Below are 20,295 nucleotides of genomic sequence, written 5' to 3' on the forward strand. Positions count from 1 at the left end.
GCTGAAGCTTCAACTTCTGATGAACCAACAAAATATACTCAAATTAACTTAATGGGCTTCAATGACAAACAACAGGTTTTCTTGACCCAAGAGGACCAAGAAGCTCACACTCTTAAACAATTCCAAACTCAAGTAGGTGAATCATTTGATTTTAGGGAAGGATATGATACAGCCATTTATGAAGTCCATAAGCAATACAATCTGAGGAGCAGAAGAATAGATGTCCTAGAGGCCAATAAACAAAAAGAAACCAAGCAACCTAACAAAGCTATTATCAATAACACACCTATACAAACCCTTTTGAGAACAGTTCCTAATCCAAACAATCCAATAGTCAAAGATGTATCAGACAATCAACAACCTAACAAGCAACCTTCCACGTCCACTCCTCCCAAAGGAAATGTGGAAGAACCTCCAGAAATTGACTTGGAAGCAACTTCAGCCCATGACACTACTCCTAAAAAAGAGAAAAACACTGAAAATACAGCAGAAAAGGACAATCTCACTGTCCAAAATACAAAAACTCAAACTGAAAAACCTTTGAATCTTGAGACTAAAATAGGCAAATTAAAGATAGACATTCCACTGTTAGAATTGGCTAAACATGATGCCTACAAAGGTCAAATTAGCAGATCACTCCAAATTTTGGTGAACAAAGATTCAGTAAACCTCTTTGATGACCAGCCTAAATTAATTTTTTGCCCTGAGGTAAACGAAAAATCAGTAGATGGAGGGGTCCCTCATTTCTATGTGAGTTTGAACATACATGATAAAATACTTCATAATGCCATGTTTGATTCTGGTGCTTCTCATAACTTAATGCCTAAATCTGTAATGGAGAAGTTTGACCTATATATTACCAGGCGATACAAAGACTTATTCGCTTTTGACTCAAGCCAGGTCAGATGTCTAGGATTGATCAAAGATTTATTTTTACCATTAGTTCAATACCCTACGAAGACCATTTTAATGGAGATAGTGGTAGCTGATATTCCACCAAAATATGGCATGTTGTTGTCTAGATCTTGGGGTGCAAAGCTCCAAGGATCTTTACAGTTGGACATGTCCTATGCTACTATTTCAGTATTTGGTCAGCCAAAGAGATTGTACCAAGAAACTTTAATGAAATATGTGGTAAGTAGTCAGGAGAACCCCAGAATTTTCCCATCTACTCCATGCACTCTGACATGGACTCCTTCATTCTCTACAATGCTGAAATTGATCCTCCAACTGATGTCAATGCTTTAGCACTTGAAAAAGAAGAAATTATAAGCCAAAAGTCTAGTGTTCAAATTCAAGAAATTTCTAAGAACAACGGTACATCAAACACTCAAGAGAAACTAGATGAAACTGAAAAACTAGATCTCCCTAGTAAACAAATTTCTGAGACTCCTAATACTAACTATGAACATGAGATCCTTTGGTATTTAGAATTTGATGGTTCAGTCAATAAATTAGGGGCAGGAGCAGGGATTTGGGTACACAATCTAGAAAATGATCATGCTGAAGGGCATGCTTATAGATTAAACTTTAGATGCACCAATAATATGGCTGAATATGAAGCCCTCTTGTTAGGACTTAAATTGATCAAGAGTTTAGGGGCAATCAGGGTATTAGTTTTGGGAGACTCTGATTTAATCATTCAACAGATAAAAGGGAACTTCCTCACAAATGATCCTAGATTAAGATCTTATAGAGGAACAACGATTGAGATCCTCAATACATTTTTGGAAACACAGCTTGCCAAAATTCCAAGAAAACATAATTTGCATGCTCACAGCTTGGCAACATTTGCCAGCACTTGTAAATTACCATTTGAACCCAATCATTAGTTTATAGCTGAGATTAGACATAGGCCAGCCATACCTGACAATGTAAAGAACTGGCAAGTGTTTGACAATGATATTCAGATTAACAATTTCTTGACCCTAGAAGAAGAGTTTTCTAGCACTAATATAGACACGGACATTGTTAGTGAGGTTGATCAAATAGATAAAATTGAAACAGACATTTCAGTAGAAAGTGCAACTCAAATACTTCACCCAACGAAATTTACCAATAAAAAGTTGCAAGATCTTAAAGAAGTAGACATCAATGAGATTATCGGAGGAGAATCTGAAGTTATTAATTTAAAAGACAATTATTTTCCCACAAGATTAACTCCTTTGGAAGATTTCTTTGATTTTAATGATATCCCAAAGAGACCCAAAATGCAACCTCCAAAAGCAAACATTGAAGACTGTAAAATAGGAACTGAAGAAAATTCGAAAATCATAAAATTATCCAAGACTTTACCTCCTGATCAAAAACTTAAATATGTTGAATTGATCAAAGAATTCCAGGATGTTTTTTCCTGGAGCTATGAAGATCTGAAATCTTATGGCACCTCTGTAATTCAACATACAATACCCGTCAAGGAAAATCAAAAACCATTCAAGCAAAATCTCAGAAGAGTTAACCCTGTACTACTCCCCTTAATTGAAAAAGAAATCAAACGAATGTATGAAGCAGGGATAATTTCTCCTATGAGGTTTTCAGAGTGGGTGTCTAATTTAGTACCCACTAGGAAGAAAACAAGAGAAATCAGATTGTGTGTCAATTTAAGAAATGTAAATAAGGTTTCTTTGAAATATCACTACTTGTTACCTAAGATGGACCACATTTTACAAAGGGTAGTAGGTGCCTCTAGGATTTCACTTTTGGATGGGTTCTTAGGCTTTAACCAGATTCTAGTCCATCTTTATGACTAGGAAAACACTACTTTTACAACACCATGGGGAAATTTTAAATATGTTAAAATGCCATTTGGACTCAAGAATGCAGGGGCAACCTTCCAACGAGCAATGGACATAGTTTTTGCAAAAGAAATTCACGATTTTCTGGTCATATATCTAGATGATCTTACTATGTTTTCTAAATCAGATAATCAACATTTATATCATTTGAGACAAGTGTTTTGAAAATGCAGAAAGTATGGTATTTCCTTAAATTCTAAGAAGTCTTTGTTCGGTCTAGAGGAAGGCAAACTGTTAAGCCATATAATCTCCCAAGATGGCATCAAAATTGATGCTGATAGAATAGAAGCCATTCTACAAATACCCCACCCCAGAAATATCAAAGAACTTCAAGCTTTCTTAGGAAAGATTAACTTTTTTAGAAGATTCATAACTAATTTGGCTGAATTAATTAGATTGCTGAACAATATGTTGAAAAAAGATTCCAAGGTTAAATGGACATTAGAAGCTAAACAAGCATTTGAAGAAATTAAAATGGCTTTGACCAGAACACCAGTCCTTACAAGTCCAAAATTTGATAGAGACTTCATAATATTTTCATTTGCATCAGAACACACCATTGTTGTTGTTTTACTAAAAAAAGACGATCAAGGATGTGAAAAACCCATAGCCTTTTTTAGTAAAGCTCTTAGAGATGCACCGCTAAAATACCCAATCATGGAAAAACAGGCTTATGCACTTGTGAAAGCTATTAAAGACTTCAGAGTCTATATATTGTACTCCCATGTAATAGCTTATGTACCAAGTGCTGTTGTCAAAGACATCCTGACTCAAGATGGAATTGAAGGCAAACGAGGCAAATGGATAGCTAATATATTGGAGTATGATATTGAAATAAAACCTACAAAGCTTATTAAAGGACATGGATTGGCTAGACTCATGATTGAAACAAACTTTCAAGCCCTGGATATTAATGAGCTGGATAACGAACAGGAGATGGTGACTCCACAAATCAGCCAGGCCTTCTTAGAAGAACCTTGGTATGCTGACATAACTCGTGTATTATTAAACCTGCAGGCTCCTCCAGGGTTATCCAAAACAAAGAAAAGGTTTTTAAAATTGAAAGCTTCAAAATTTTGTATTTTGGATAATGCTCTTTTTTGGAAAAATCATGAAGGTATTCTATTGAATTGTTTAATAAAAGAAGAATCTGACAAAATCCTCAAAGAATTTCATGCAGGGGACTGTGGTGGACATATTTACTGGAAATCAACTACAGACAAAATCCTAAGGGTTGGATTTTACTGGCCAACCTTGTTCGCTGATGTTAAGAAGTTTTTCACTGCTTGCCACAAATGCCAAATTTTTGAAGGCAAGAGGAAACGTTTACCTCTACCCCTTTGACCAATTTCCGCTGAAAGACCATTTCAACAATGGGGTTTGGACTTCATTGGGGAAATCCATCCTCCCTCTTCTGGCCAACATAAATGGATCCTCACTGCCACAGATTATTTCACCAAATGGATAGAAGCCATTCCTTCCAGACAGGCCAATGATACCGTGATTATAGAATTATTACAAATCAACATATTTTCTAGATTTGGCTGTCCTAAAAAGATCATAACTGACAATGCTACTGCTTTCAAATCCAAGAAAATGATAAATTTTTGTAACAAGTACCACATCACCTTATGCCATTCCACAACCTATTACCCTCAAGGTAATGTTCTAGTTGAGTCCTCCAATAAAAGCCCGATTAATATTATTAAGAAAGTGTTGGAACAGAACAAGAAAAACTGGCACAAGAAACTTACAAATGCACTGTGGGCAGACAGATTAACTACCAATAGATCCATTGGGACTAGTCCCTGTTAGCACCTAAATCTGCCTTAGGCTGAAAGAAGGCAAAAATTAGGGTAACCACAAACCACGCTCAGTCTGGTAGCTAGCCCTACCAGAGGAGGAGAGGGCTCTCACTGAGTCACACTCAGCAAAGGGATAGGCAAAATGGTCTGAGATGACTTACAATGCAATATTGACCTTAGGCTAGTAAGTGAATAGGGATTTTGGAAAAGATTTTTGAAGTGACCGAGCTTTTGGGATGTATATGGGACTGGCGCTCAGCAAAGAACAGAGAATTGAAAATGAAGGCACAGATTATTCCATGAGGCAAGGTAGGCGGCAAGCGTAGCAATTTCGGCTTGAGGTAGCGCGGAATGGAAAGATTGCTGAAGAGAGTGAAAAGGGCATGGTGGCATGAATCCTTTTCAACAGAAGAATAACACTGCACATGAAATTTTCCCACAGGCATAGCAATATAAATTGAATTCTACCTAATCTCACTTAGAAAATTTCACGGAAATGAAGCATGAAATGAAATATGAAACATAACAAGATATATATGGAACATAAGAACACATTTTCTTGATCCAGGTGGATGTTGGTGGCCACCCACCTATCCCATTTGGACCCCCACAACTGTCTCTTTCAGTCTTTTCAGTTTCCTAAATTGTTGCACAGTTTACTATTTTTAGCAGTTTTTCGGGTCCTGAACTTCCGGAGCTGTTTTGAGGCCCTAAACGACGTTTTTTTGGGAATCTGGGGCAACATGGGTCCTTGGACCCATGTTGCTTAATAAAAGTGGTAGTACTCGGATAGATCTTTCTAACGAGCTATCGCACGCGTCAAACGGAGATCGTATGCCAAAGTTACGACCCCGGGAAATTGATGTACCAATTTACCCAAACGGGGCCCACAATTTGGCGTTTCATCTTCTAGGGTTAGGTTTCGGGATGTGAAGGGTTTTCCATTGTTTCTCAACAATAAATAGGCCTTCGAGCCTCATTGTAATACAGTTCAGAACAGTTCAGAGGCATGTAGCCACCACATCTCTTCTCAGAGATAAGCTACCATCGCCCTAGCTAGTTTCTTTCCATTTCTGTTTGTAAGCATATTTCAGTATTTTCCATTAATGAAATGAAGCATTATTTCCGCTGCATCTCTGTGTTTATGGTTATTGCATCTCTATATTTATGGTTATCTCTGTAATCTATTGCGTTCCTGTTTAAATCTGGATCAGTGGTATCAGAGCGGTCTGCTTTTTCTCTGTTTTTCTTTGCATGTCCCCAACGAGGTCGGGATATAAGGAGTTAGGGCTTGAACTGGTCGAACCTTTGCAAGACCAGCCTCACAAATCCCGACGGCCTCCCATGGCGGATGAGAAGAAAGACGAGGGGGCAGGAGATCCTATCAAAATCTTGCTCGAAGAAGCGCTCGAGCGGCAAAGGAACGCGATGATGGATAGCTTTGCGCAGATCCTTCAACGGCTACCCAGAGGCGACGCATCGACTTCCAACAGCGACTCTGGAAACGCCACGCCGTTTAAGGTACAAGTTAATTTTGAAATCCCCATCTTCGAGGGTCAAATAGACGCAGATGCCGTAGATAAATGGTTAAATCTGCTAGATGGGTATTTTTCTGTTCACGAATTTTCAAGTCGGGAAAAGATTGTTTTTGCTCTTCTCAAAGCAGCCCCCCACGTCAAGGACTGGTGGGAAACCTACTGCGAGCAGAAGGATGAAAGTACAGGCTCACTATTTTCAACCGCACCCACTTGGAATGACTTCCGGGATGCCATCAAGGAGCAGTACTACCCTGTCGGAAGCTATGAGGACAAATACATCAAATGGACCACACTGCGGCAGGGACGAGACCAAGATGTGCCGGAGTTCACAAACATTTTTCATACCCTTCGCACACAGTTGGGTATCAAAGATTCTGAGCTGCATCTGGTACTCAAATACCGTGGCTGCTTGCACAAGTACATCCAGGAAGAGATGGTGTTCTTGAACATGTCCTCACTTGGCACAGCATACCGATACGCTGTCAAAATCGAGCAAAAGTTCAAACAGAAGAAGCGAGACTTTGGATCTGCAAATCCGAAGCCCAAAGGACAAAGCCAAGGCGGGCTGACCCAAGATAACCCGTCGAAGCCACAAGAAAAGAACAACACCACGAAGCCGAAGAAGGACACAGGAAAGTGGTGTGAGTTCCACAAGAGTCCCACTCATAACACAAGTGAGTGTTGGACCAAGCAGTCGCTGGTGGCTGAGTTGAAGGCTTCCGCATCAGATGCATGTTCCGACCCTGAGCCAGAACCCGACAAGGGGAATGGTAAAGGGAAGCAGATCATTGATGCGGATCCCAGTGCCACTGTTGCCACCGCCAAGATCAAGAAAAATGAGCCCGAAGATCCAGAGGAGGGGGAGCATCTTTTCCACTCACAGATGTGGGTGAAGGGTTCACCGTTGCGCTTCATTGTTGACAGTGGTAGCCAAAAGAACCTCATTTCAGCAGAGGTCGTGAAGCGGTTGGGCCTACCGACTACACCGCACCCACAGCCGTACAGTATCCGGTGGCTTCATGAAGGACGAGATCTGAAAGTTCGCCAGCAGTGCCGCCTTCCCTACAGCATCAAACCCTTCACAGACGAGGTATTGTGTGATGTTACACCTCTGGATGTTTGTGATGTACTATTAGGCCAGCCATACTTGTGGAGACGACATGCTGTGTATGAGTCAAGGCCTCGTGCTGTCATTATTTCTTTGAATAATTCATTATACAGGATACCAGAGGTAGCCCCACCTACTACCACATCCTTGATCACTACCAAGAAAGGCAGCAAGCTCATATCACAGACCAGGAAATTCATCTGTCTGGTTCACTCCCAAAATAAGGGGAAGATCGTTGCTACATCCATGACCCCTGCAAAGGGTTCCTCCACGCAGCAGCAGCAGCAAAGGGATACGGTCATGACAGAACACAGGAACAACTTCTCCTCACCCACAGGGGTACCACATAAGTTTCAGGTGGGCAACAGAGTTTGGTTACATCTGCAGAAAGAACGCCTTACCAGAACCCATCAGAAGCTCAGACCACTCCGACATGGTCCTTACAGCAGTACCAAGGCTATGGGGAACAATGCTTTGGAGCACGTCATTCCTCCATTCCTTCGCCTGCACCAAATGTTTAATGTGGACCATCGTCGACCATGCTTCCCACCATTACTGGACACATCAGAGATCACAGGACAAGTTCAGCAGATGGAGGAAGTCAACGCAATGGGGACCATTGCTTCCTAAGGGGGGAGGAATGATCCAGGTGGATGTTGGTGGCCACCCACCTATCCCATTTGGACCCCCACAACTGTCTCTTTCAGTCTTTTCAGTTTCCTAAATTGTTGCACAGTTTACTATTTTTAGCAGTTTTTCGGGTCCTGAACTTCCGGAGCTGTTTTGAGGCCCTAAACGACGTTTTTTTGGGAATCTGGGGCAACATGGGTCCATGGACCCATGTTGCCTAATAAAAGTGGTAGTACTCGGATAGATCTTTCTAACGAGCTATCGCACGCGTCAAACGGAGATCGTATGCCAAAGTTACGACCCCGGGAAATTGATGTACCAATTTACCCAAATGGGGCCCACAATTTGGTGTTTCATCTTCTAGGGTTAGGTTTCGGGATGTGAAGGGTTTTCCATTGTTTCTCAACAATAAATAGGCCTTCGAGCCTCATTGTAATATAGTTTAGAACAGTTCAGAGGCATGTAGCCACCACATCTCTTCTCAGAGATAAGCTACCATCGCCCTAGCTAGTTTCTTTCCATTTCTGTTTGTAAGCATATTTCAGTATTTTCCATTAATGAAATGAAGCATTATTTCCGCTGCATCTCTGTGTTTATGGTTATTGCATCTATATATTTATGGTTATCTCTGTAATCTATTGCGTTCCTGTTTAAATCCGGATCATTGCTACACTCACGACCACAAGAATCTCATGAAACAGAGCCGCTGCCTTTCATTAATCCTCTGTCAAAAATACACAATGTAGAAACAGAGTTTCTTTCCCAGAGTCTCCCAGAAGTTACAAGCCAGCCAACCCTTTGCAAATAACTTGCATACAATATATATAAAGTGTAGAGAAGAGATGGAATGCCCAGGGGTTGGGAAGTTACTCAAATCATTTCGAAAAGGAGATGGAGAGCCAACCATCAACTACAGGTGCAGTGCTCTCAAGCATGACATTTGCTTGTGGTGACCCTTTGCATTCTTTTGCCACTTGGATAGATGCCCACCTGGAGAGAAAACTCTTTAAAATCCACCTTTGGTGCCAAAAAACTGAAGAGTAGATGATCGGGCCCACTTGGAGAAGTCGTGACCCGAAATTTCGTGAAACGGGAGCAATTTGGCAGTTTTTTCCCCTGTGCGCCGCGCCAAATTCCCTGTGCATCGTGCCACTTTGGAGCCATTTTTGGGGCACTTGTAGGTGTCCAAAATCTTCCCAAGTGGGCTTGTTGGAAAGCCTGTCTTGTCGACTTTCCAACCCAGCTGGAATTTCTAAATTTGAAGCTCATTTGCCCCTCCAAAATCTCATCCTCCCAAGACTGCTTTTTGTTTGTCAAAAAAGTGGCAGAGAGGCCATTTTTGGGTGTTTTTTGACCTTTAGGAGACCCAAAACTTGTCAAAATTCTTAGCTCGGACACTGGTAGTAGTATTTTTCGATGCTGAATCCAAATATGCAAGCGGTTTCTCCATTGGAGCCCTAGAATTTTAGCATCACGCCAGTGGTGCGACGCACAGGGAGAGATTTCCTGTTTTGTGCCCAAAAAATTTGCACGTGACCAAAATTTCCCCAAATTCTTTGAAATTTGGGCTAGAGGTTACCTATGAAGTGCTTTGTTGTGCCAAGGAAGCCTCAGCCAAGATTCGAAGCCGATCTTGCTCCTTTGCCTCCTTTGCCTCCTTCGCCTCTTTTGTCGCTTTGCGCAATTTTGCCTTTAGGCTCCTGATTCTCGCTTTGGAACTCATGTTTCGGGCCTGGTAGTGATGAGTCATATGCCTCAGCATTTCTTTCTCCCTGTTTTCTTTGTCCAACCAGCGATCCAAGTGAACATTCACTTTCTCTAGCACATACTCCCGGTCTTCGTCTCTTTGCTCCATAGGTCGGCCTTGTGCTGCTAGGATGTGTCACCGGTTTTCCTTGATCATCTACAACTCTATCTCAGCTAGCTAATCCTCAAGTTGCTTGTTCCTCTGCTCGAGATACTACATGTTCCACTTGGCCCTATCCAAGTCCAGGGATAGGTTCTCAATCACAGACTGCTGCTCTTGAATAATCTCCCCCAGCTCAACATTTGTAGGTTCTGCATTTGTCTCATCATCCTGGAGGAGATCAAACTCGCTCTCTTGCTCACCTGATGGCCCTTCCTCCTGTACTAGCTCCTTGTGATTGCCCTACTCCTGTGATGCTGATAGCGGAAGCGAGGCCCCTTCCACCCCGGGTGGAGATAACACTTGCTTCGCTACTGCAAACAATGGTCTACTGCCCTTCTGGTATGTGATGTACACTAGCATGGTGGCAGTCTCATGGTGCTCGAATTGTTGTGAAGGACTTCCCATCTCAGGCTCAAACTGATGTGAAGGACCTCCCAGCTCATGCTCAAACTGATGTGAAGGACCTCCCACCTCATGTTCTGTCTATGGTATCACCGGTGGGGCACTGAAGAAATCACGGGAGATGAAGTCCTCCCAAGCAATACCCTGCAATCCCAACTGATGGTCTACCAAGATCCAGATGAGAGCAAAATGATAGACACTATTTAGCTGCTGTCATGGGGTCTTGTGCTGCATGAAGTTTTTCATCTTCTCAATGTTGTTACAGATGAAAAATTGGAGGCTCATCATCCTCACCCTGGTGAAGTGCATGAGCAAGCGGATGTGATAGGCATAAAGGCGAGAAAATCTCCCTTCGCAACTGAAATACCTCATGATCAATCTCATGAGTGGGGCATACTCATCCCTTAAGAATCTGAATGGAAAAACTCTAGTGAGTTGGCTCAAGCAGCTGTCCTTGATGTAAGGCTCATAGTGATGCCTCTCCACCTTCTTCTTCTTATGCCACTGCTCCCCAATGTTTAACAATGTAAACTTTGAAACGAGAACTGATACTGTTACCCGTTTCGTAGAGATAGCTAAAAAGTGACCTGATTTTGAAAATGGGTGATGCAGAACGCACATGTTTTTTCTAGAGCATAGTTTTTGGCACTTTAGTTTTTTTTATGTACATCACGTTTTAGAATGGTAGTGATTTTCATGCTGATTTTAAAAAGTGAGCATTCTGCATCACACTCCTTTTTTAAAAGCCCTGTTTTTTGGCTTTAATTTTTTTAATGCATAAAATGTAAATAATTATTTAGTAAATTTGATAATTTTTGAAGTGGTCGTTTTCTTCACATTTTCTTGTTTTTTATTATAATTTAAAAAAAAAAAATTCGTGAGGTTTTTACTGTTTTGCATTTGTAAATTAGAAGGTCAATATTTAGACTTTTCGATATTCTACATATTTATACATCCTTAATTAATTTTTCAATCGACATGAAATAATTGTTTCTAAAAACAATATTTTTTAACAATGGACATAAAAATAACCAATTTTAACATAAATATAACTAAAAAACTACACGTTTTGATAATTTTTTGTTAGAATTGACATGTCAAAATCACAATTTTTATATGATAATTTTAACTAAAAATGGTTAAAGAATAGCTTTTTCTATGAATTTCATGTCAAAAAAATAATAAAAATCACTTTTTTTTTCAAAAAATAATGATTAACTTAAAAATCAATGCAAAAATCACATATTACCAATATTGAACGTATAACAACCCTAATTGAGTGTTTATTCTTCTCATAAAATGTCAATGTCAAAACATTGCAAAGCTTGAATTACAAGCATAACTTAAATTTAATCAACAATGTCATGTAATCCAAACTCTTCGTCCTCTAGAGTTTCATCATTGTCCTCTTCCACAATATTTTCTGTTTCATTTTGCTCATTTTCCTCTTCTAATGGGTCTTTGATGTCTGCAAAACTCCCAATGTATGTCTTTCCAAACATTCCATGTAATGGTGGTTGGGGTTCCTTTGCCTTTTTTGCCACACGTGATTCACTAAAGTCCCCTTTCTTCAACCCAATTTCTTGCATTGCATCTGGAAGAAATTGAAGAGCATTAATTCTTTGCTGAATGAAATTGCATTGTACTGGATCTTTTTCAATTGCAATGCAATTTCTTCCTTTTTGAAGGCAACATGCTAGTGTTGTACCTAATTTTCAAGCACAAAAGAAATAATGAACTAAATTAGTACAATGACATATTAATTAAAAAAATAACATATTCAAATTCAATTCCATATAATAAAACTTACCTGAGCCAGAAAATAAATCCAAAACCCAATCTCCTTCATTTGAACAAATGTCTATAAGATAGTTAATCAATAACTGTGGTTTTTGATAAATGTTAACTATCTCTCCTTTTGCTTCTTTGTCTTCATATGTTAGTTTTCTCACAATAGCATCATAACTCAGTATTTGGCTATGACTCTTTCTGTCTACCCGATTAAAAATCATAGACATATGGCTATCATCTTTTGCCCAACTATCAATATGAATGAACTCACAATCATTTATAAATTGTTGATCTTCATTGTGAAGAAGATTTGACTTTTCCCTGTAACATGAAATAGTAAAAGTTAAATTAACTTGTACATAAATAAATTTTTCAACATTAATCAAATATACATTTTAAACGTCTTACCATGTAAGCTGCATCCTTGAATTTGTTTTCCCCTTGAAGCTTGACAATATCATTGCCAATTGTGTGTCTGAATGAAATGTCACAAATCTCCATAATGGTGATGACGTGACTTCTACAAATCCCGCAACCACTTTACTAAAAGCTTGATAAGTATAAGGGTCACTATCATAGTCAATGTTTGGAATATTGAAACCATGGGGAATATCTGCAATGACTAGGGCATAATCCCTTTTAGGTATGAGTTTAGCAATGTCTTCACAGTCGCCTTGTATTACTTGATATTGAATAGTGTCTAGCCCATTCCAAATGAAATGATTAAGAGTTGGATCAAGTTGAATATCCTTAATACGTTGCTTCCTCAGTCTTTCGATCTTTATCTTTTCGATAAAGGTTTTGAAACTATCTGGCACTCCATTATCATCCTTCCTCATCTTTTATAAAATAAACAAATATATGTGTAAGTTATAAATTAAAAATAGTACACAGGCGAATAAAAATGAATGTATAAATCAAGATACCTTTTTAAATGCAAGATAAAAACATTTTAATGTTGATGTAGAACTTGAATCTGGATAGTTGCATACGACATCATCCCAACTATCTTCATTCAACAATCTAAGCATTTTTTCTTGAATTTTCATGTAAACTTTGTGACTACATAGATAAAGTAACAAAAAGTTAATATAATGATATGTATAACAAATACTACTAAGAACAACATGTTTTATTTAAAATATAATTATAATCTAGAAATAAACAAAAATATTTCAAGAAACTTACTTTTGAAATTCTTCAGACATTTCCTCCAATGATAATTCCCCTGACCTCACACGAGATAATATTGTTTTGACAATTTTCTCATCTTTCACTCCTTGCATCGCCTTCCAAGGTGTGATAGTCATATCGTCTGGAAGATGCTTCATTTCAGGAGCTAATTTACTGTTGCCACATATGAATGGCTTAGACTTTTTGACATTCTGGTTTTTAATGGCAATGTCTTCCCACATGCCAAAAATCTCATCAATCAACCTCAAAACATCTCCAGTTCTAAATGCCAATTGGAAAATGTTATCAACACCTCTGAATAAATCACTATGTTTGTTGCCCTTTCCACCTTTTGAATTGGTTTTCTCTTCAATTTGATATCCTATTTCCATACAACATTCCTTTCGGAACTCTGCAGTAACTTTTGTCCTATCCCCACCACATTTTTCTTCAAATTCACTATGAATAAATCTAACCCTTTGTATGAAAGTCATAGACATCCTATATTCATTATCTGAATTATGATCCCATGCCACTAACTTTGCTTCTGTATCAGGTAAACCAGCGTAAATGATACATTTCGTTGTTTCAAAACGTGGGCTATTAGGATATTCCTCCATCAATTGTCTTTGAGCTTCTACAAAATGGTTCCCCCCAAGCACATAATAATTGTATTCAAAACAATTTGACTTATCAAATGCTTCTTTGTTGGGAACTTGAAGTGGATCAACAAGAAGCACATAACTAACCACATGAGCATATGGATTGTACCTCATCAATGTCTTCAACTTGTGAACATGCAGATGATGTGGCTTTCTAACTTGATATTGACATTGTCCTTCACTTGTTTTATAGGTTTGCCTGACATTAAGCTGAAATGTGCGACCACCATCAATTAAGTTTCTCTTTGTCAAATTCTCTCAAATGACATTTTGTTTTGTTTTGATAATGCCATCTTCTAAATCAGCTCCTGGTGTAATGATTTCTCTGCTTTCTTTTGAAGTTTCACTAGGTTCTTGACTGCTGGTAATGACTGCTTCGAAATCATCAACTCTACTTTTCTTGGTCATAACATTCCCACCAGAGTTATTCTTGGGCATTGTTACTTTTGGATTTTTATGGCTCTTCTCAGTTCCAATTTCATCTTCAGTAATGACAACATATGTTTCATCGTCAATTTCAACTTCATCGTTCTCAAAAGTAACTTGTTTACCCTTGCTAGATTTATCCACCAGAGACCTTTTTTTTCTGATTCTTTGGATGTAGTTTTGTAGCATTATCAATTACTTCATTTTGCCTTTTTTCCATATTTTCTTCTGACACTGAGTAAAAACTGCTGACAACTTTCATGATATCATTCTCAATGAAATGAATGCCTCCCAACTTAATTGAACAACTTTCAACGAAATTCTGCCAAACAAAATATCATATGTCAATAAAAAACAAAGTTAAAAAATATAGTGAGACACTTTAAAAAACGCAAAATACAAATATAAATAATAATACTTACGATGTTTTCTGTCATCTCATCTACGATTTGACTACACAACTTTGTAGATACCTCGCTCGTGTCATACAATGAATATGATAGTTGGTATTTAACCCTTTCATGTGACTTGGGAGCTTTTGTATGTACATAAACAACTTCAGTGTCCGGTACCGAACACATATCTACGACTCTTCCCATCACCTCAAAAATTCCATTATCATTCGGTATATCGATATATAGATATATATTCACATTTGCGCTTTCTCTTTCTTTCACATACCACATTCTTGATGGAAATTTCACCTCTTTCGAATTCTTCCAGTCTGAAATCATCTTCTTATCACTTGCGGCACTTGAAAGATTTGTAGCCATGAGCTCAGGTGGAGTTCGTTCACCAATGTTTCTTTTAGTAGCACCTTTATGAGTCTTTGGTCCAGAAAGATTCACTGAAATTCTCTTTGATGCCATTTTCCTGAAAAATAGAAACACATAAATCAGTAAATAATAAAAACATATTAACTTAAAGTAACAACGAAAACATATCATAAATTTTAATCAACAATCGCCCCACCCGCCCGCCCCACCCCTCCGGGCGCCCTCACCCGGCCCCCCGCCCGACACCCTCACCCACCCGCCCGCCTCATCCGAACCCCCCTCCGCCCGGGCTCCCTACCTCTTCCCACCCCGCACCACCTCACCCGCCCGCTCCAACCCTCCCGGGGCCCTCACCCCTTCAGGCGCCCTCGCCCGCCCGTCCGCCCGGCGCCCTCACCCAACCACCTGCCCCAACCGAACCCCCCTCTGCCCGGGCTCCCTACCTCTCCCCCAACCCGCCCACCCCACACCCCATCATGCACCCCTCACCCACCCGCTCAACCCCTCCCGGTGCCCTCGCCCGCCCCCCCGCCCGGCGCCCTCACCCACCGGCCTGCCTCACCCGAACCCCCCTCCGCCCGGGCTCCCTACCGCACCCCCTCACCTCGCACTCCTTAACCCGCACACCCCGCACCCCCTCACCCGCCCGCTCCAACCCGCCCACCACGCCCCTTTAGGCGCCCTCGCCCGCCCGCCCGCCCCACACCTTCGGGCGCCTTCATCCGGCCCCCGGCCCGGTGCCCTCGCCGGCCCCCCCGACCGGCGCCCTCACCCACCCGGCCGCTTCACCCGAACCGCCCTCCGCCCGGGCGCCCTCGTGCAGGGGCCACCCGGGCCGCCCGCGCCCTCGCCTGGCAGGCAGGGCGACCCTGCCTGCCAGGCGAGGGCACGGGCGGCCCGGGTGGCGCCTGCATGAGGGCGCCCTCCCTCGTGCAGGCGCCACCCGGGCCGCCCGCGCCCTCGCCCGGCAGGCAAGGCGCCCTGCTTGCCGGGCGAGGGCACGGGCGGCCCGGGTGGCGCCTACACGAGGGCGCCCCCCCACGTGCAGGCGCCACCCGGGCCGCCCGCGCCCTCGCCCGGCAGGCAGGGCGACCCTGCCTGACGGGCGAGGGCGCGGGCGGCTCGGGTGGCGCCTGCACAAGGGCGCCCCCCCTCGTGCAGGCATCACCCGGGCCGCCCGCGCCCTCGCCCGGCAGGCAGGGCGACCCTGCCTGCCGGGCGAGGGCGCTGGCGGCCCGGGTGGCGCCTGCACGAGGGCGCCCCCCCTCGTGCAGGCGCCACACGGGCCGCCCGCGCCCTCGCCGGGCAGGCAGGGCGATCCTGCCTGCCGGGCGAGGGCGCGGGCGGCCCGGGTGGCGCCTGCACGAGGGCGGGCGCCCTCGTGCAGGCGCCACCCGGGCCGCCCGCGCCCACGCCCGGCGGGCAGGGCCATTCCCGGAATCGCCCTGCCTGTCCGGCGAGGGCGCGGGCGGCCCGGGTGGCGCCTGCACGAGGGGGGGCCCCCTCGTGCAGGCGCCACCCGGGCCGCCCGCGCCCTCGCCCGGCAGGCAGGGCGATTCCGGGAATGGCCCTGCCCGCCGGGCGAGGGCGCGGGCGGCCCGGGTGGCGCCTGCACGAGGGTGCCACCCGGGCCGCCCGCGCCCTCGCCCCGCAGGTAGGGTCGCCCTGCCTGCTAGGCGAGGGCGTGGGCGGCCCGGGTGGCGCCTGCACGAGCGGGGGCGCCCTCTTGCAGGCGCCACTCGGGCCGCCCGCGCCCTCGCCCGGCGGGCAGGGCGATTCCCGAAATCGCCCTGCCTGCCAGGTGAGGGCGCCCTGCCTGCGGGGCGAGGGCGCGGGCGGCCCGGGTGGCGCCTGCACGAGGGGGGGCGCCCTCTTGCAGGCGCCACACGGGCCACCCGCGCCCTCGCCCGGCGGGCAGGGCGATTCCCGAAATAGCGCTGCCTGCCAGGCGAGGGCACGGGCGGCCCGGGTGGCGCCTGCACGTGGGCGCCCAAACCTCGTGCAGGCGCCACCCGGGCCGCCCGCGCCCTCGCCCGGCAGGCAGGGCGATTCCCGGAATCGCCCTGCCTGCCGGGCGAGGGCACGGGCGGCCCGGGTGGCGCCTGCACGAGGGCGCCCGCCCTCGTGCAGGCGCCACCCGGGCCGCCCGCGCCCTCGCCCGGCAGGCAGGGCGTTTCCCGGAATCTCCCTGCCTGCCGGGCGAGGGCGCGGGCGGCCCGGGTGGCGCCTGCAGGAGGGCACCCAACCTCGTGCAGGCGCCACCCGGGCCGCCCGCGCCGTCGCCCGGCAGCAGGGCGATTCCGGGAATCGCCCTGCCTGTTGGGCGAGGGCGCGGGCGGCCCGGGTTGCGCCTGCACGGGGGCGCCCGCCCTTGTGCAGGCGCCACCCGGGGCGCTCGCGTCCTCGCCCGGCAGGCAGGGCGGTTCCCGGAATCTCCCTGCCTGCCGGGCGAGGGCGCGGGGAGCCCGGGTGGCGCCTGCACGAGGGCGGGCAGAGGGCGTGTGAGGCCGTGGGCGGAGGGTGGGTGAGGCAGGCGGGCGGAGGGCCGGTGAGGCCGAGGGCGGAGGGTTGGTGAGGCGGGCTGGCGGACGGCGGGTGAGGCAGGCGGGTGGGCAGGTGAGGGCGCTCGGGGGTGGGTCGGGCGGGCGGTTGAGGGCGGGCGGGTGAGGGCGCCCACGCATGGGGCGGGCGGGCAGGCAGGCGGGTGAGGGCGCCCGTGGGCGGGAGTGGCGGGCGGGCGGGTGGGGCGGGCGGGTGAGGGCGCCCGTGGGTGGGTGGGGCGAACGGGCGGGCGGGTCGTGGCGGTCGTGGGTGGGTGGGGCGTGCCGGTCGGGGCGGGCGGGGGCGGGTTGGTCGGGCGGGTTAGGGTTCCCGCGTGCGGGTCAGGGCGCCCGTGCCGTGCGGGCGGGTGGGTGAGGGCACCCGGGGGTGGGTGGGCCGTGCAGGTGAGGGCGCCCGGGGGTGGGTGGCCCGCCCGAAGGGGTGAGGTGCCCGGGTGAGGGCGCCGGGAGGGGTTGGGCGGGCGGGTGAGGGTGCCCGGGCTGGGCGAGCGGGGCGTGGGTGGTTCGACCGGAGGGGTGGGGCAGGCGGGTTAGGGCGCCCGGGCCGAGCCGGGCAGGCGGGTGAGGGGGGACGGGGTGTGTGGGCCGGGCGGGTGAGGGGGCCCGGGCCGGGCAGGCGGGTGAGGGGGGACTGTCAGGGCGCCCGGAGGGGTCGGGCAGGCGGGTGAGGGGGGGCGGTGTTAAGGCGCCTGGAGGGGCCAGGCGGGCGGGCGGGCGGGCGAGCGAGGGGGGGTGTGGAGCACCCACTGGTGTTAAGAAAATGAGGTTGACCAAGCCCACCATGCTCACGATTTTTCATGAAACTAATTTAATATGAAAGTTTTCAAGAAAAAAATTTAACTTACCTTTTAATTGCGAGAATTCTTCGTTGATTATGTTGTTGATAGCGATTTAGCTGCTCCACAAATTCACGACCTCTTTCAACGATTTTCAGAAAGCCTGGATGTGATGTTAGTAATAGTGATAATGAAATTTTAATATGTAAGTGAAGTTACAAGGATGTTTTACTATGCAGTTAATATGGGATAATTTGTTTTACAATATTATAAAGTGAATATTATTGATTTGTTTTATAACAGGTTGAATGTGGGATAATTTGTTTTAAAATATTTTAAAGTGAATATTGTAGTATTGGAAAGCGAATATTATATGGTTTAACTATTATAATAATTGTAGAAGTTGTAGTGTACAATTTTAATTATGATTTCATAAAAAAAATTAGTTTACATTTTCCAATAAATTGTAGAACAAAGTAATAAAGGTAAATAAATTTAACAGATTTTTTGGAGGGAAATATTTTCGCGAAACTTTTTGGAGGGAAATATTTTCGCGAAATTTTTTGGAGGGAAAATTTTTGGAGGGAAAATTGCATTCTTTAAGCTATATAATATCTTTAGGAGACTCTCCATTTGTATCATTCAACATCTTCTATTTGAAAGGGATGGATTGTTTTGATAGTGAAGTTTCGATTTATACACCATCAACTTCTGCATCGCGTAACAACTCTATTCATATTGATGAACATAGCGGGAATTCTTCCACTATGAATAGAAAGTCACTTCTTCCACTTAGTCCTGATTCTAAGGACTATGACAGTAGCACTGATGAAAGAGGGGATGGAGAATTTCAAATAAATAAAGAGTCACAGATTCCACTTAGTCCTACTTCTAAGGACTATGAAAGCCACAGTGATGAAGAGCATGATGGTGAAGTTCAAAAGAATAGAGTGACACGATGTCCACTTAGTCCTAATTCTGAGGACTATGAGAGCAACAGTTTTGAAGAGCATGATGGTGAAGTTCAAAAGAATGGAGGGTCACGGTGTCCACTTAGTCCTAATTCTGAGGACTATGAGAGCAGCAGTTTTGACGAGCATGATGGTGAAGTTCAAAAGAATGGAGTGTCACGGTGTCCACTTAGTCCTAATTCCGAGGACTATGAGAGCAGCAGTTTTGAAGAGCATAATGGTGAAGTTAAAAAGAAGGGAGCGTCACGGTGTCCACTTAGTCCTAATTCTGAGGACTATGAGAGCAGCAGTTTTGAAAAGCATAATGGTGAAGTTCAAAAGAAGGGAGTGTCACGGTGTCCACTTAGTCCTAATTCTGAGGACTATGAGAGCAGCAGTTTTGAAGCGCATGATGGAAAATTTCAAAAGAATGGAGTGTCACGGTGTCCACTTAGTCCTAATTCTGAAGACTATGAGAGCAGCAGTGATGAAAAGCATGATGTTGATTTTCAAAAGTATGGAGTGTCAAAGTGTCCACTTAGTCCTAATTCTAAGGACTATGAGAGCAGTAGTGATGAAAAGCATGATGTTGATTTTCAAAAGTATGGAGTGTCAAAGTGTCCACTTAGTCCTAATTCTAAGGACTATGAGAGCAGTAGTGATGAAAAGCATGATGTTAATTTTCAAAAGTATGGAGTGTCATGGTGTCCAGTTAGTCCAAATTCTAAGGACTATGAGAGCAGCAGTGATGAAGAGTGGGATGATGAAATTCAAAAGATTGGAGTACCACAGTGTCCACTTAGTCCTAATTTTGCGGACTATGAGAGCAATAGTTATGAAGAGCGTGATGATGAATTTCAAAATAATAGAGTGTCACTGTGTCCTCTTAGTCCTAATTCTGCGGACTATGAGAGCAGCAGTGATGAAGGACATGATGATGCACTTAGTCCTAATTCTAATGAGTATAAAGGTAGCAATGACAAAGGACGAGAT

The 20,295-nt window shown here is 45.0% G+C and overlaps 1 protein-coding gene across 1 annotated transcript in view; it reads right to left on the bottom strand.

Annotated features, from left to right (window-relative positions):
* Positions 1-12,817, bottom strand: part of LOC149158416 (uncharacterized) — a 65,753-nt gene extending 52,936 nt beyond the window's left edge. Inside the window, exons 1-2 of the mRNA XM_089433975.1 lie at positions 12,387-12,817; positions 12,023-12,299 (exon numbers count right to left, since the gene is read on the bottom strand). Coding sequence (XP_089290101.1) covers positions 12,023-12,299; positions 12,387-12,817 — 708 coding nt within the window. The remainder of the gene's footprint in view (positions 1-12,022; positions 12,300-12,386) is intronic.
* Positions 12,818-20,295: the final 7,478 nt, after the last annotated feature.

Source organism: Pinus tabuliformis, chromosome 5_2, assembly GCF_031772625.1.
Source record: "Pinus tabuliformis cultivar Carrire ecotype Pingquan chromosome 5_2, CPIR1, whole genome shotgun sequence".
Classification (NCBI taxonomy): Eukaryota; Viridiplantae; Streptophyta; class Pinopsida; order Pinales; family Pinaceae; genus Pinus; species Pinus tabuliformis.